General features: G+C 42.6%; 1 protein-coding gene across 6 annotated transcripts in view; it reads left to right on the forward strand.

The window, feature by feature from the left end:
- Nucleotides 1-14035, forward strand: part of PLEKHA4 (pleckstrin homology domain containing A4) — a 2050101-nt gene that overhangs the window by 2026745 nt on the left and 9321 nt on the right. For 5 of the 6 annotated variants that reach the window (XM_044059475.1, XM_044059472.1, XM_044059474.1 and 2 more), the window contains one exon: nt 7352-7491. The exons of the other annotated variant lie outside the window; for it this stretch is intronic. In XM_044059475.1, the coding sequence (XP_043915410.1) occupies nt 7352-7491 (140 nt within the window). The remainder of the gene's footprint in view (nt 1-7351; nt 7492-14035) is intronic. 6 annotated transcript variants of the gene reach the window in all.

Below are 14035 nucleotides of genomic sequence, written 5' to 3' on the forward strand. Positions count from 1 at the left end.
AGGAGACTTATACATTGTCTAACATGTATGACCAGAGACTTATACATTGTCTAACATGTATGACCAGAGAGTCCTAGACTTCATCAGTACAAACTCTCTGGACCAACTAATCCACAGACTAATTAGGGGTGATAAAATCCTGGACTTAGTCCTCACCAATATGGGTCAGCTGTGCTCCACATGAACTGTAATTCCATCCCTGGTCAGTCAGACCACAAATCAGTCACATTCACCTTAACAATGATGCCAGAAACATTCTCCAGTACCTCATACTCAGGGGTTATGCCAAGGGTAGTCTGCTGAAAATGAGTTTTGACATGACTTAATTAAAAATCCCCTTTCAACTTGATTACCCAACAGCTTATGCTAAATCCTTTACTGCCAAATTCAACGCACATGCGAATAGTTGCATATAGATGCATCTGTCCCCTTCTTAAGTAAATACAATGCCAAATTCAAAACTAACCCCCTATGGTGGAAGCCAAATGTAAACAGACTCTATAATAAAAGAAAAAAATATTGTGTACAAAAATAAATATAACTCTCAATATGCAAAAAAAAAATCTCTTACTAAACATAACAGGGAAGTTTGGACCATGATAAAATCAGCCAAAGCCAGATATGAGGTAAAAATTGTAGCTACCCAGACAAAGGATGACCACAAAGCCTTCCTTATCTGTGTTAGAAACCTTAGAAGTAATGCCTAGCACTGTACAGAGCTAATATTAATGATATCACATACTGGGCCCCAGTGGACATAGCCAATCTATTTCCAAATAAATTTAACTCTACTTTCGCCCTCCACACACTCCCCTCCTACAGTCCCAGATATTCTATTCATATCTGTATCCCTCCCTGAAATCTCCCATGAGCAAGTCCTCAAAGTACTATCCAAGGGCAAGAACACTGCTTTTATGGTCCAGATAATATTCTAGGCTGCTTATTGGCCAACTTGAACTAGGACCTGTCATACTCCCTACACAGGCTATTAGTGTCAGCCCCCAAACAGGCTTTGTGTCACATGACTGTAGTACAGCAGCTACTACATCCTTGCACAAACGCTGGGCATTAATGGACCCAGGAAATGACAGACCCATAATTCTGACCAGACTCCTTTGTAAGGCTATGGAAAGGATCATTATGGAATTAACAAATAGGGACATAGGGAACCTGCAAATGCTTGACTCAATCCATTTGGATTTATTAAGGGCACATCCTGCCTACTTGTCCTGGTTGACTCCTTGAAGATTACTAAAACAACGGATTAGGGCAGATCAGTAGACACTTGCATATCCAGACCTCACAAAGGCATTCATCACAATCCTGCATTTGGATATCATAGCTAAACTATCCCAACTAAATGTTAATGTCAATGTAATTCATTGGATAGCAAACTGACAAACAAATAGAACCCAGAAAATTAGGTTGGGTTGCTCTACCTCCTCCAAAAGACCTGCTATGAGTGATGTACCTCAGGGTTCTTCTCTTGGGCCTCTCCCCTTTGGCATTTACTCTTCATAGGTCAAAGATACTGTTAAAGGTTTATGGATGACCAGATTTGCAGATGACTATAAACTTAGTGCCATCATAATCTCCCCAGCAGATACCAAGATCCTCCAAGAGGTGCTTTCCCAAATCAATATCTGGTTACACAACCATGGACTAAAACTAAAGGTCATGAAATGTCTAATAGTATCTTTTGGCAAGCAGCTTATTCCTAAGGGTATGGCATCCAGGTCCAGGATGTGATTGTTCCACTGTAGTTTGCACTCATAAAGCCAGTCATTGAGTATAATGCCTTTAATGCCTTTTGGTATTTCCCTGTCCACACATCTGATACCAGCAATGCTTTATTACTAAGAAAATCAAGTGCCTAAATCACAACAACTATGGAGACCATCTCAAAGCCTTGTCATATAGGCTACTGGCAGGTGCTATCTTCCTCACATACAAGGCTTAACAAATCCTGCCCTGTCAGACCTACTGCAAATTCGCAAGGCCAATGGGGGCATAGACACCTGCTCAAGCCATCTCAGTCTCTTGTGCAACATAAATAGAGCATGTTGGACAGCTAGATAAGTATCACAGAGACCACATCTTCAGAATTGCCTTCCTCTCCACACAAAACAAAGTACTTCTCTTACACTATTCAAACACAGTCCTGATGAATGGATAGGTAACCATCAGTTCACAACCCTGGTTTAGCACCCTTGTCCCTGAATGAAGTAGGCAACATGTAAAACATGTAAATGATCTCTTGTCTCTGGGTTATTCCTAAGTAAAATATAAGGGTCAAAAACTTCATAGGAAGTTACTAGGCAGTTGGCCCTCAGATGGGGAGTCCCTAGGACACAAATCTGTTCTGCCAACAAGTCCTATTAATGTCACAGACCAGGTTGAGGTTGCGTGTGTGGGTTACTGAAGTGGAGCTTGAGTTGTGGATATGCAGTAGTCCCATCAAGGCAGGGTCTGAGATTGCTTTGTATGCCAGGCAGAGGTCACCTCTGAGGAGTCTGTAGGAGACTGAGTAGAGCGACAGGGCTTTTAACCTACCTGTGCAGGGTAGATGTTTGAGGCCCTGGTTTCTTCTGGTGAGGAACCCCTGAGGTCTCTCCAGCTGCTGCATGTGGTTTGTGAGGTACATGCCAAAGGGGACATTGTACTCAATAACTGGCCTTATTAGGGAAGAATACAGAGATGTTATGGCCTCCTTTTCCCTGGATGAGATACCCTTACTTATGAGGTGGACCATATAGATAGCATTCCATACAACAGAAGCAACATGGTCAAAAGTTAGATTGCTATCAACCTGGGTGCCCAAATCCCTCATGACTGATCGCATGCTTAGGACGTTGTTATTAATGTGATAATATGTGGGGACATCACTCTCCCCAAAGGGGATGATGATACATTTTTTGGCATTCAGCCTGAGGCCATGTTTCTGGCACTAGTCATTTGTTTGGATGAGACCCTCTTGGAGGATGTCCACATCACATAGGGAATTGAAGACCACACCCAGCTTGCAGTCATCTGCAAACTTGGTCAGCCATAGCCCACTGGTTTTGACCTGCACCTCAGAGAAGTATATCACGAAATAGAGGAGCCAAGACTGATCCCTGGGGTATGCCGCTTGTTACGGGTCTACTGTTTGAGGTGGCTTCTTCTGTTTTGATTAGGTGGGTTCTATCAGTGACCCAGTTTGCTACCCATCTGATAACATATGGATTGATACCTAGTTGAGAGACTTTGTCTACTACGCCTGAGTGGGGAATAGTGGCGAAAGCCTTGGCCAGGTCAAGGTAGGCGGTGTGCACAGTCTTCCCTTCGTCCATGGCTTTGGTGACTGTCTTAAAGAAGTCAACCAGATTTAACAGACATGACCTCCCCCTTGACAAAGCCAAACTGTGTGGGGTCAAGTGTTTGGAGGTTGCCAATGCCCCTGTTAATGAGGTCCATGATAATCCATTCCATGGCCTTGCAGATCAGGCTAATTAGGCTGATAGATCTATAATTTCCCAGATCAGTGGATCTTCCACCTTTGTGCAAAGGGATGACAGTGGCTGTCCTTCATTTGGCTGGGACAAAGCCGGTACTCAGGCTTTGGTTGAATAGGGTGCCTAATGGTGCTGCAAGTCCATGCCTGAGTTCATGTAGGATTCAGCCTGGGATGTTTTCGGGACCCATGAAGGCTGTATTTTTTTGCCTTTGAGAGGGCAGTGATGACCTGTTCCTTAGAGATAAGGGGAGGGGGGGGCAGGTACTTGGGATGTCCTGATTTACTAATCGGGGGGGCAGAACGGTGAAATTTTCACTGAATCTGTCAGCCAATAGGTTGGCTTTATCTACAGCATTTGTGTATGTGGTGTCCTTGACCACCAGTTCTGAACAGATCCAGGTGCTTCGTTTGAGATTGTGGACATATGTGAAGAAGGCTTCATGACTATCACTAATAGATGTGGCCAATTTGCACTCGAAGTTGGCTTTAAAGGATTTCACTAGTGCTCTTATTTGCTGGTTCAGGCTAAGGAGAGATTGCTCCCAATTGGGTACCTGCTCCTTCTTTGTCCTGGACAGCATTTTTTTTCCTTTTAATATATATAATTTATTTATTGCAGATGTCCATCAGGCAGGTTTACTCTTCTTTGCAAAGGATAATTCTGTCCTGCCAGGTATTCCTGATTCCATGCATCTATATAAATGTTTGTATAGTACTTTGGTGTAGATTTGGACATTGGTGCAAGTTCCAACAGAGGGGAAGGGGGCTGTGAAGCTGTTTATACCATCCCTCAGGAGGTTGTAATCAGCTTTGGAGAAGTTTTTTGTTTGACCCTAGCTTGAGAGGGTCAGAGGAGATGCTGACTTTGAAAGTGACCATTTTATGGTCGGATTTTACCAGGGAGGATGATACTGTTGGGGTGCTGCAGTGGTTACTCATGTTGGTTAATACCAAGTCCAAGATATTATCACCTCTTGTGGGGATATTGACTAGCTGTTCCAAGCATTTGCATTGATAAAATTAAGGAATCTCTGGGCATTTGCATTCTGGCATGAGTAGTTTTTCCAGTCTGTGGTTGGATAGTTAAAGTCACCCAGGAGCAGGGTAAAGGGTTGAATCTTGATAGATTCAAAGAGGTCCAGATAGGTGGAGTGGACATCCTGAGTCAAATTTGGGGGCCTGTAGCTAGCTATGATTCGAATAGGGGTCTTGTCAATGGTTAACTGCACCTGGAGTGTCTCCTGTACATCATACTGTTTGACCAGCCTAGAGGTGTGTGTGTCTTTAATATACATTGAAACTCCACCTCCTTTGGCTTTGCTGCCCGCACTTTGGGGTCTGAATGTATGATACATATACATTACTATAGTGATATGCATGCACTCTTGCACAGGCATTTCTCTTAACCAGTCTTCTATACGCTTCCTCTAGCTTTACCAATATTCAAACTATCTCAGTGCAGAAACTGGAACAAATGTACAACAAAATTGTCAGACTTATTCTAAACCAACCACTCTCTTCACATCACTGCCTCACACGAAACAAACTTCAGTGGCTGGAATTTCCACCCCCTCTCCTACAGTTGCAACTCCCACTACCTTTTCCATACTCAACAACAACTCTGCCTGCCCTGCTCTCACCTCCCATATTACTCTCACCCCCCCCCCCCCAGCCTCTCCGGAGTGCTGATCAGCATCTTCTCTCAGTTTATAAACCCAAAAGAAATATTGGCAAACTACTTTACATACACTCTGTCTCACTAAATTGGAACAAACTCCCTCTCCATATTAGATCCAGCCTTTCCTTTCCCTGTTTTAAAAAGGAGCTTAAATCCCACCTACTAAACTTGAAATGATGCTGTTGCGTGGTTGGTCTTAGTCTCTCCCACTGTATAACCTGTTGCATCTCCTAATTTTCTTTCTTTGTTAGAAACTTCTACTTAAACTAATCTCCTAAACCTCTCAACCCTACTCTGCAACCCCCTCCTACTATAGCCCCTCCCATTTTCCACATCCCCCCCCCTCTTCCTATCTATATACATTGTCCTTCTTTTGAACAATGATTATCTTTTTGTTTTTACTCTCACATGTAGTATATTTTAGTCCACTACTATCAGTGCAGCCCTTAATGTTCATAATTTTTTTCTTTTGTTTTTCTCTTTATAAGTAATTTTTATAAGTAATTTTGTATTTGAAGTGTTGTTTTTAATAGTTTTTGACCTGTATGTTTATCTTTGCTTATCTTTGCTGGGGCTCTTTCCCCTTGGGTCTCCACTAAAAATAGGATGTTAAGTTGTCAATTCATTCTTCATTCTTGGGATGGGTTCGAGCCGATCTCGGCTCATCCTCGACCGCGCTTTAGCTTGAGAACTCCTTTAACAAAAGTTGCTTACTATCAACGTAAGGCAAATAGTTAATAACCATTTCTTTTTTACAATTTTGTATTGTGATTATTTAATATTTGTATATTGTCACTTTATCTTTACTTATGTTTGCTGGAGCTTTTCCCCTCGGGTCTCCACTGAAAATGGGTTTCTTTGCAAACTCAGTTGGACTAACCCTGTTAACAAATGTGAAATAATAAATAAATAGGATGAGTAACCAGGTAAGGCTGGGGTGCTCTCCGCAGCTTTGTGCCAGGTTTCTGTGAATGCACAGATGTCAGCATCTTCCAGGGTTAAGAATGCTTGCAATGAGTGCAGTTTCATGTTTAGACTCCTAGTGTTTATCAACATGACCTTTAATTTGCATTTTGTTGAAATTTTTATGTTGGTTTTATTGACCTCAGGACTTTTCCTAAAAAAGGCACTATGGGGGAGGCAAAGACCTTTGCCAGAAGCCTGAAGCCCAAGTGAGACAGATGCAGACCATCTCTGGTAAAGCAGCAAGGTCTGTCGATCATATCTTCCCAGGCTGTCAGGCACTGGATTCCCCCTGGAATGATACCAGAAACTAAGCCAATTGTTAAAGTCAATCATTTTCTGTTTGTATTGAGGCATCATTCTGGGTGATGGTAGAATGCTGCTTAAGGCTAGGGACATACCTGCCTGGGACACATATTCAGCGAGCTCAATCATGTCTGTCTTCATATAGTCCAGGGAGGTATGTCTCAAGTCGTTCACCCCGACATGGACTGTGACAGTGTCATAACAGTACATGTTGTTGAGAGACTTTAGTGCATGTGTTATGTGGCAGATTCTAGCACCTGACAGACAACTAACTGTGACTTTTTCCTTATCCAGCCTGGTGAGAGGCACATCTGTGTGTCTCACAGTGGAGTCTCCTATGACTAATATGTTGGGTTTATGGTGAGGCCTTTGTGGTTGTGAGACACAGGTGTGTGGACTATGTGTGGTATATGGTGTGGAAGGTTGTGGAGTTCACGTGTTTTTGACTCTGCAGTCTCCTTTGGATACGTTTTTGTTGAGAACCTCCTCATGGGAATGTATGGATAGACTTCCAAAGATCCCTGCAGATCAATAGCCTAGTAAGTACCTATGAAGCTACAGTTAATCCCATCCCTCCCCATCTCAGGACAGGTTAGTAATCTTGATGGTATCTGATCACTCACTTCAGGGTATCTCATAGTAAAGACTATCTACTGTTCTTTCAACAAAGACCAGTGTGCATAATAATTAGTTGCCTATGCTAGATATTGCATTCAGTTTAGTTCATTTACTGCGTCTTTCCTTTTGCTATTGATGTAGCTAGAGGAACAGCAGCTTCTGACTACTATCTCACTCTAATCCTGATAGATACCACACTATGGCTTGTTATGTGCAAGTTATTAAAAATGTCATCTAGCTGACAGCTTTGCAGAGGGACAGTAAAACATTTTTTGTTTTTGTTTTTTCAGTCCTGGTGCTGCAGCTGGAAGCTGCACATGGCACTCTGCGAGTGGTGACATTTACACCCTGGAGAGGGAGCGGGACCGCATTATTAACCTGTCCTACATACTGGCAACTGAAGCTTCTCAACGCAGCAAACTCATAACAGGTAAAAAAAATGTTAGTGACCGTATATTTTGTAGAAAGTGAACCACTAGGTAGCTCCATGGCTGGCACATAACTGTATGACATACTGACCTTGTATATGCAGAGGTCATGAATGATGCAGTTGGTATAAGGCATAGTTATTTTTCTTTAGTATGATCTGTAGCTGCAACCGTAATTTGACTCAAAGAATTGTCACCAAAGCATGTGAGCATCTTTCACCTTGGCTGCAGTAATGGTTGCAGAGCAAGCTGTAGGCTAAGCAGGCCTTTTGATAGTGACATCAGTAGAAATAAAAAACATGGCTACAGCGCGATGGTATCCGAGTGCTAAACTAATATGATACACTTTTTGTGGGGCAAGAATGACCTGTTTATTCACTAAAAAGGTTTTACAGTTTGTTACTTCATTCATGAATGACTGGAATAAGTTAAAACATTATGACTAAATGAATGTTGTTCATTTAACCATCAGTTGTATATTGCATTTGGAATTATTCAGCTTCACTGCACATCTCCTGTTTTGTGTCTTTTATCTCTGTTATGGAATACAAACACAGAAACAAACAGCTTAATAGAGTTTAAAAGAAAAGAAAAGAAATGCACTGAATAGAGCAAAAGTAAAGTAAAAAGCCTGTAATTTAAGGAAATACAACAGACAATCATCCAAGAAAGCTTGTTTGGTCAGTCCTGCTGTGCTTCAAAGTCCAAGAAACTTTGGTAGAATTAGTGCAGGCTATGTACAAGGACCCAATGACTCAAGTACGAACAGCATTCAGTCTCATTGAGAGGTCTCCAGTGGGAGTGGGTGTGCATCAGGGTCGGCTCTGAGCCCACTGCTGTTCATACTAGTGATGGACTTCATTAGCAAACAGGTCGGAGGGGAGAGACCAACAAAGTTGCTGTATGCAGACGATGTGGCATTACAGGCAGACCCTGAGCAAGAACTTCAGCAAAGGGAAGGGGAACGGAATGTAAAACTGAAGGCACATGGGATGGAACTGAGTATAAATAAGGAAGTTGTAATGGCAGCAAATGGGAGAAGTCAGAAGAAGTTGAGAATTGAGATAGAAGGGAAGATAGTCGAACAGGTTAACAGCTTCAAGTATCTGGGAGGGGGTTGTTTAGGAGAAAAAATCAAAATGAGGAAATCAAAGCTAGAATCAGAGGGTCTGCAGCCCACTCTGTCAGATGCAGTGTATGACAGAAGGATGCCAAAGACGTTGTAAAGGAAGGTGTACAAGACAGTGGTGCAGCCAGAACTACTGTGTGGTACAGGAACCTGGGAAGTAAAGGCAGAGCAGCTAATGAAGCTAGAGGTGATGGAGATGAAGTGCCTGAGATGGGTGGCAGGATGCACACTGTGGGACAGAAGAAGAAATGAGGGCATCAGAGCAGAAGCCATAGTAGCTCCAATGGCAGAAAAGGTCAAAGGGAACAGATTACGGTGGTTTGGGCACATGTGCAGAAAAGTAGAAAATAATCTGGTGATGAAGATTTAGGAAAGACAGGAAGAATGCAAGAGGAAACTATTGCATCCAGCAGAAATGTATGGATTGTGTGAGAGAAGACCTATGGCAGTCAGGAATGACTGTTGAAGATGGTAGAAGAATAGCACTGCAGACAGCTGACACAACACCCTGACCCCATGTAGAAATGCTGACGTTGATGATGACAGCAGAGCAGTTAGGAATATGTTAGAACCAGCTGAACAGAATTCAGCATGCTGGACATTATGGAAACACTGTGTGCTGATACATACTTGCAGTGACATGGTTACACGGTGCTGATACATACTCGCAGTCACATGGTTACACGGTGCTGATACGTACTCACAATTACATGGTTACACGGTGCTGATACATACTGGCAGTGACATGGTTACACGGTGTTGATACATACTCGCAGTGACATGGTTACACGGTGCTGATACATACTCGCAGTGACATGGTTACAAGGTGCAGATACATACTCGCAGTGACATGGTTACACGGTGCTGATACATACTCGCAGTGACATGGTTACACGGTGCTGATACATACTCACAATGACATGGTTACACGGTGCTGATACATAGTCGCAGTGACATGGTTACACGGTGCTGATACATACTCGCAGTGACATGGTTACACGGTGCTGATACATACTCGCAGTGACATGGTTACATGGTGCTGATACATACTCACAGTGACATGATTACACGGTGCTGATACATACTCGCAGTGACATGGTTACATGGTGCTGATACATATTTGCAGTGACATGGTTACACGGTGCTGATACATACTCGCAGTGACATGGTTACGTGGTAATAATACATACTCACAGTGACATGGTTACATAGTGCTGATACATATTTGCAGTGACATGGTTACACGGTGCTGATACATACTCGCAGTGACATGGTTACATGGTGCTGATACATACTCACAGTGACATGATTACACGGTGCTGATACATACTCGCAGTGACATGGTTACATGGTGCTGATACATATTTGCAGTGACATGGTTACACGGTGCTGATACATACTCGCAGTGACATGGTTACGTGGTAATAATACATACTCGCAGTGACATGGTTACATGGTGCTGATACATACTCGCAGTGACATGATTACACGGTGCTGATACATACTCGCAGTGACATGGTTACGTGGTAATAATACATACTCACAGTGACATGGTTACATAGTGCTGATACATACTCGCAGTGACATGGTTACACGGTGCTGATACATACTCGCAGTGACATGATTACACGGTGCTGATACATACTCGCAGTGACATGGTTACGTGGTAATAATACATACTCACAGTGACATGGTTACATAGTGCTGATACATACTCGCAGTGACATGGTTACATGGTAATAATACATACTCACAGTGACATGGTTACATAGTGCTGATACATACTCACAGTGACATGATTACACGGTGCTGATACATACTCACAGTGACATGGTTACACGGTGCTGATACATACTCACAGTGACATGGTTACACGGTGCTGATACATACTCGCAGTGACATGATTACACAGTGCTGATACATACTCGCAGTGACATAGTTACGTGGTAATAATACATACTCAAAGTGACATGGTTACATAGTGCTGATACATACTCACAGTGACATGGTTACACGGTGCTGATACATACTCACAGTGACATGGTTACATAGTGCTGATACATACTCGCAGTGACATGATTACACGGTGCTGATACATACTCGCAGTGACATGGTTACGTGGTAATAATACATACTCACAGTGACATGGTTACATAGTGCTGATACATACTCACAGTGACATGGTTACACGGTGCTGATACATACTCGCAGTGACATGGTTACATAGTGCTGATACATACTCACAGTGACATGGTTACATAGTGCTGATACATATTTGCAGTGACATGGTTACACGGTGCTGATACATACTCACAGTGACATGGTTACATAGTGCTGATACATACTCACAGTGACATGGTTACATAGTGCTGATACATATTTGCAGTGACATGGTTACACGGTGCTGATACATACTCGCAGTGACATGGTTACGTGGTAATAATACATACTCACAGTGACATGGTTACATAGTGCTGATACATACTCGCAATGGCATGGTTAAACAAGCAGACCAAGTTCTCTTTTCCTCAGTAACCAGCTGCTTGTTTCCTCCTTGAATATATGCTGTGTCAGGTGTCTAGATAAATACACAGCTAGATGGATAGACACACAAGTGCATAGGTAACTTGCCGAAAAGATAGTCAAACAGTTTGAAAGGTGGATAGATAAGATTAGAATAAATTACATATTTTACAATTAATTTCATGGGGGGAGGAGTTCTGATACAACCTCTGTCTCCTAGGATTTTCTTTAAAGATAGATTGCCAGCCTCCCTTGTACATGGATATAACAGAAAAGCCCAGTGTAGTGTGTGATTTTCATTGTTGCCTGGAAACCACCAATTACCAATCTGGTGGTTTGACAACCTGTTAAAAAACTAGAAGGATCTAATGTTCTCCACTATTACCAGTACTCATGTTTATAAAATGAAAATTGAAGATCATGCCTTTTGACGTGTTTTATCAGAGTACCAACTGTACACAATGCATGGGTAATAAGTTCCCTGAAATTTGACCAAATTTTAGTTAGTACAATCTAACAGCAAACAGACTGTTGGCATTTGAAGTAATCTTTGCTTCCTACCTTGCTGTTTTTAAGTTCATACATTTGTTTTATTTCCAGTTCATGTAGTGTCAGTCATACATTCAAGATGCACATCCTTTTTAATCCTCACCTTTCTCATAATCCTCATATTGTGGTCATAAATCCTCACAAAACACAATTAGTCTTCCTTTCTCCCTTTGACATATCAACTATCATCATCATCACCCTTCTTTTCACATTTTCTACATGCCATTTCTTTTTTTCCCAAACATGTCATATAATTTTCTTTGTCATATCAAACCTTTGTCTAAAACTTCAGATCAAACATGACAATCCATATACCACCCACTATCTTACATACCTCCTCAGCACGTTAAACAGACCCAATCCTACCCTGACAACACATCAGAAAGAACCTATCAGAAAGACCCAGTCCTACACTGACAGCACATCAGAAAGACGCAATCCTAGCCTGACAACACATCAGAAAGACCCAGTCCTACCCTGACAGCACATCAGAAAGACCCAGTCCTAGCCTGAAAACACATCAGAAACACCCAGTCCTACCCTGACAGCACATCAGAAAGACGCAGTCCTAGCCTGAAAACACATCAGAAACACCCAGTCCTACCCTGACAGCACATCAGAAAGACGCAGTCCTAGCCTGAAAACACATCAGAAACACCCAGTCCTACCCTGACAGCACATCAGAAAGACGCAGTCCTAGCCTGACAACACATCAGAAACACCCACTCCTACCCTAACAGCACATCAGAAAGACGCAGTCCTAGCCTGCAAACACATCAGAAACACCCAGTCCTACCCTAACAGCACATCAGAAAGATGCAGTCCTAGCCTGCAAACACATCAGAAACACCCAGTCCTACCCTGACAGCACATCAGAAAGATGCAGTCCTAGCCTGACAACACATCAGAAAGACCCAGTCCTACCCTGACAGCACATCAGAAAGATGCAGTCCTAGCCTGACAGCACATCAGAAAGATGCAGTCCTAGCCTGACAACACATAAGAAAGACCCAGTCCTACCCTGACAGCACATCAGAAAGATGCAGTCCTAGCCTGACAACACATAAGAAAGACCCAGTCCTACCCTGACAGCACATCAGAAAGATGCAGTCCTAGCCTGACAACACATCAGAAAGACCCAGTCCTACCCTGACAGCACATCAGAAAGATGCAGTCCTAGCCTGACAACACATCAGAAAGACCCAGTCCTACCCTGACAGCACATCAGAAAGATGCAGTCCTAGCCTGACAACACATAAGAAAGACCCAGTCCTAGCCTGACAACACATCAGAAACACCCAGTCCTACCCTGACAGCACATCAGAAAGATGCAGTCCTAGCCTGACAACACATCAGAAAGACCCAGTCCTAGCCTGAAAACACATCAGAAACACCCAATCCTACCCTGACAGCACATCAGAAACACCCAATCCTACCCTGACAACATATCAGAACAACCCTGCTTCCCTCATCTGAGCGACTTTCTTTCGGGCACCCTTCTTCCCCCTCTTATCGCTCTCTCTTCCACTTCTACTACTTTAGCCACTTAACTTTCTTACATTTATTTATTTATTTATTTTTACATTTGTTAACCAAGATAGTCTGACTGAGAAAAAGCCCTTTTTCAGAGGAGACCCAGGGAGAAAAGCTGCACAATAAAACAAGTTATTATATCACAATGTCTAGTAAGGTACAGTACTAAAATGCAATAACAATTTTTGTAGGCCTTACAAATATAACACATTAATACACAGATTACAATGGTCAGTAAGATACAATAACACACTGTTACACACATCTATTTTACAGCGATTTTTGGTATTGTTCCTTTTCTGCCCACACCTATTTCATCATATAATTGTAATTACTGACATCATATAATTGTAATTACTGACAGTATCATTGTAAATATTGAAAGTTAATCACACAAAACGCACACCTACATTCGCGGGGGCTCTCAATAAAAACCTGCCCAAGCATCAGGGACCTCCAAAGTAGAAACACAAGCAAACTCCACCCCCCAACACAACCCAAATGACACACAGCCCACAAACCTTGTGTGCCACTCAACCACAGCCCATAAGGCATAACGTACCCAACACTCTAGTCATAGGTGACTCTATAGTCAGGCACACTGATGTTCCACTCACCAGGCTAAACAAGGAGAAAGTTACTGTCAGCTGCCTGTCAGGTGCCAGGATCTGCCACATAACGCATGTACTCAGGTCACTCCACAACAAGTACAAATATGACACTGCCATTGTCCATGTTGGTGTGAATGACCTGAGACGTACCTCCCTGGGCTACATGAAAAGAGAAATGGAGGAGCTCTCCGATCTTGTAGC

This window comes from Protopterus annectens, chromosome 17.part0 (assembly GCF_019279795.1).
Source record: "Protopterus annectens isolate FY-2018-M chromosome 17.part0, PAN1.0, whole genome shotgun sequence".
NCBI lineage: Eukaryota > Metazoa > Chordata > Ceratodontiformes > Protopteridae > Protopterus > Protopterus annectens.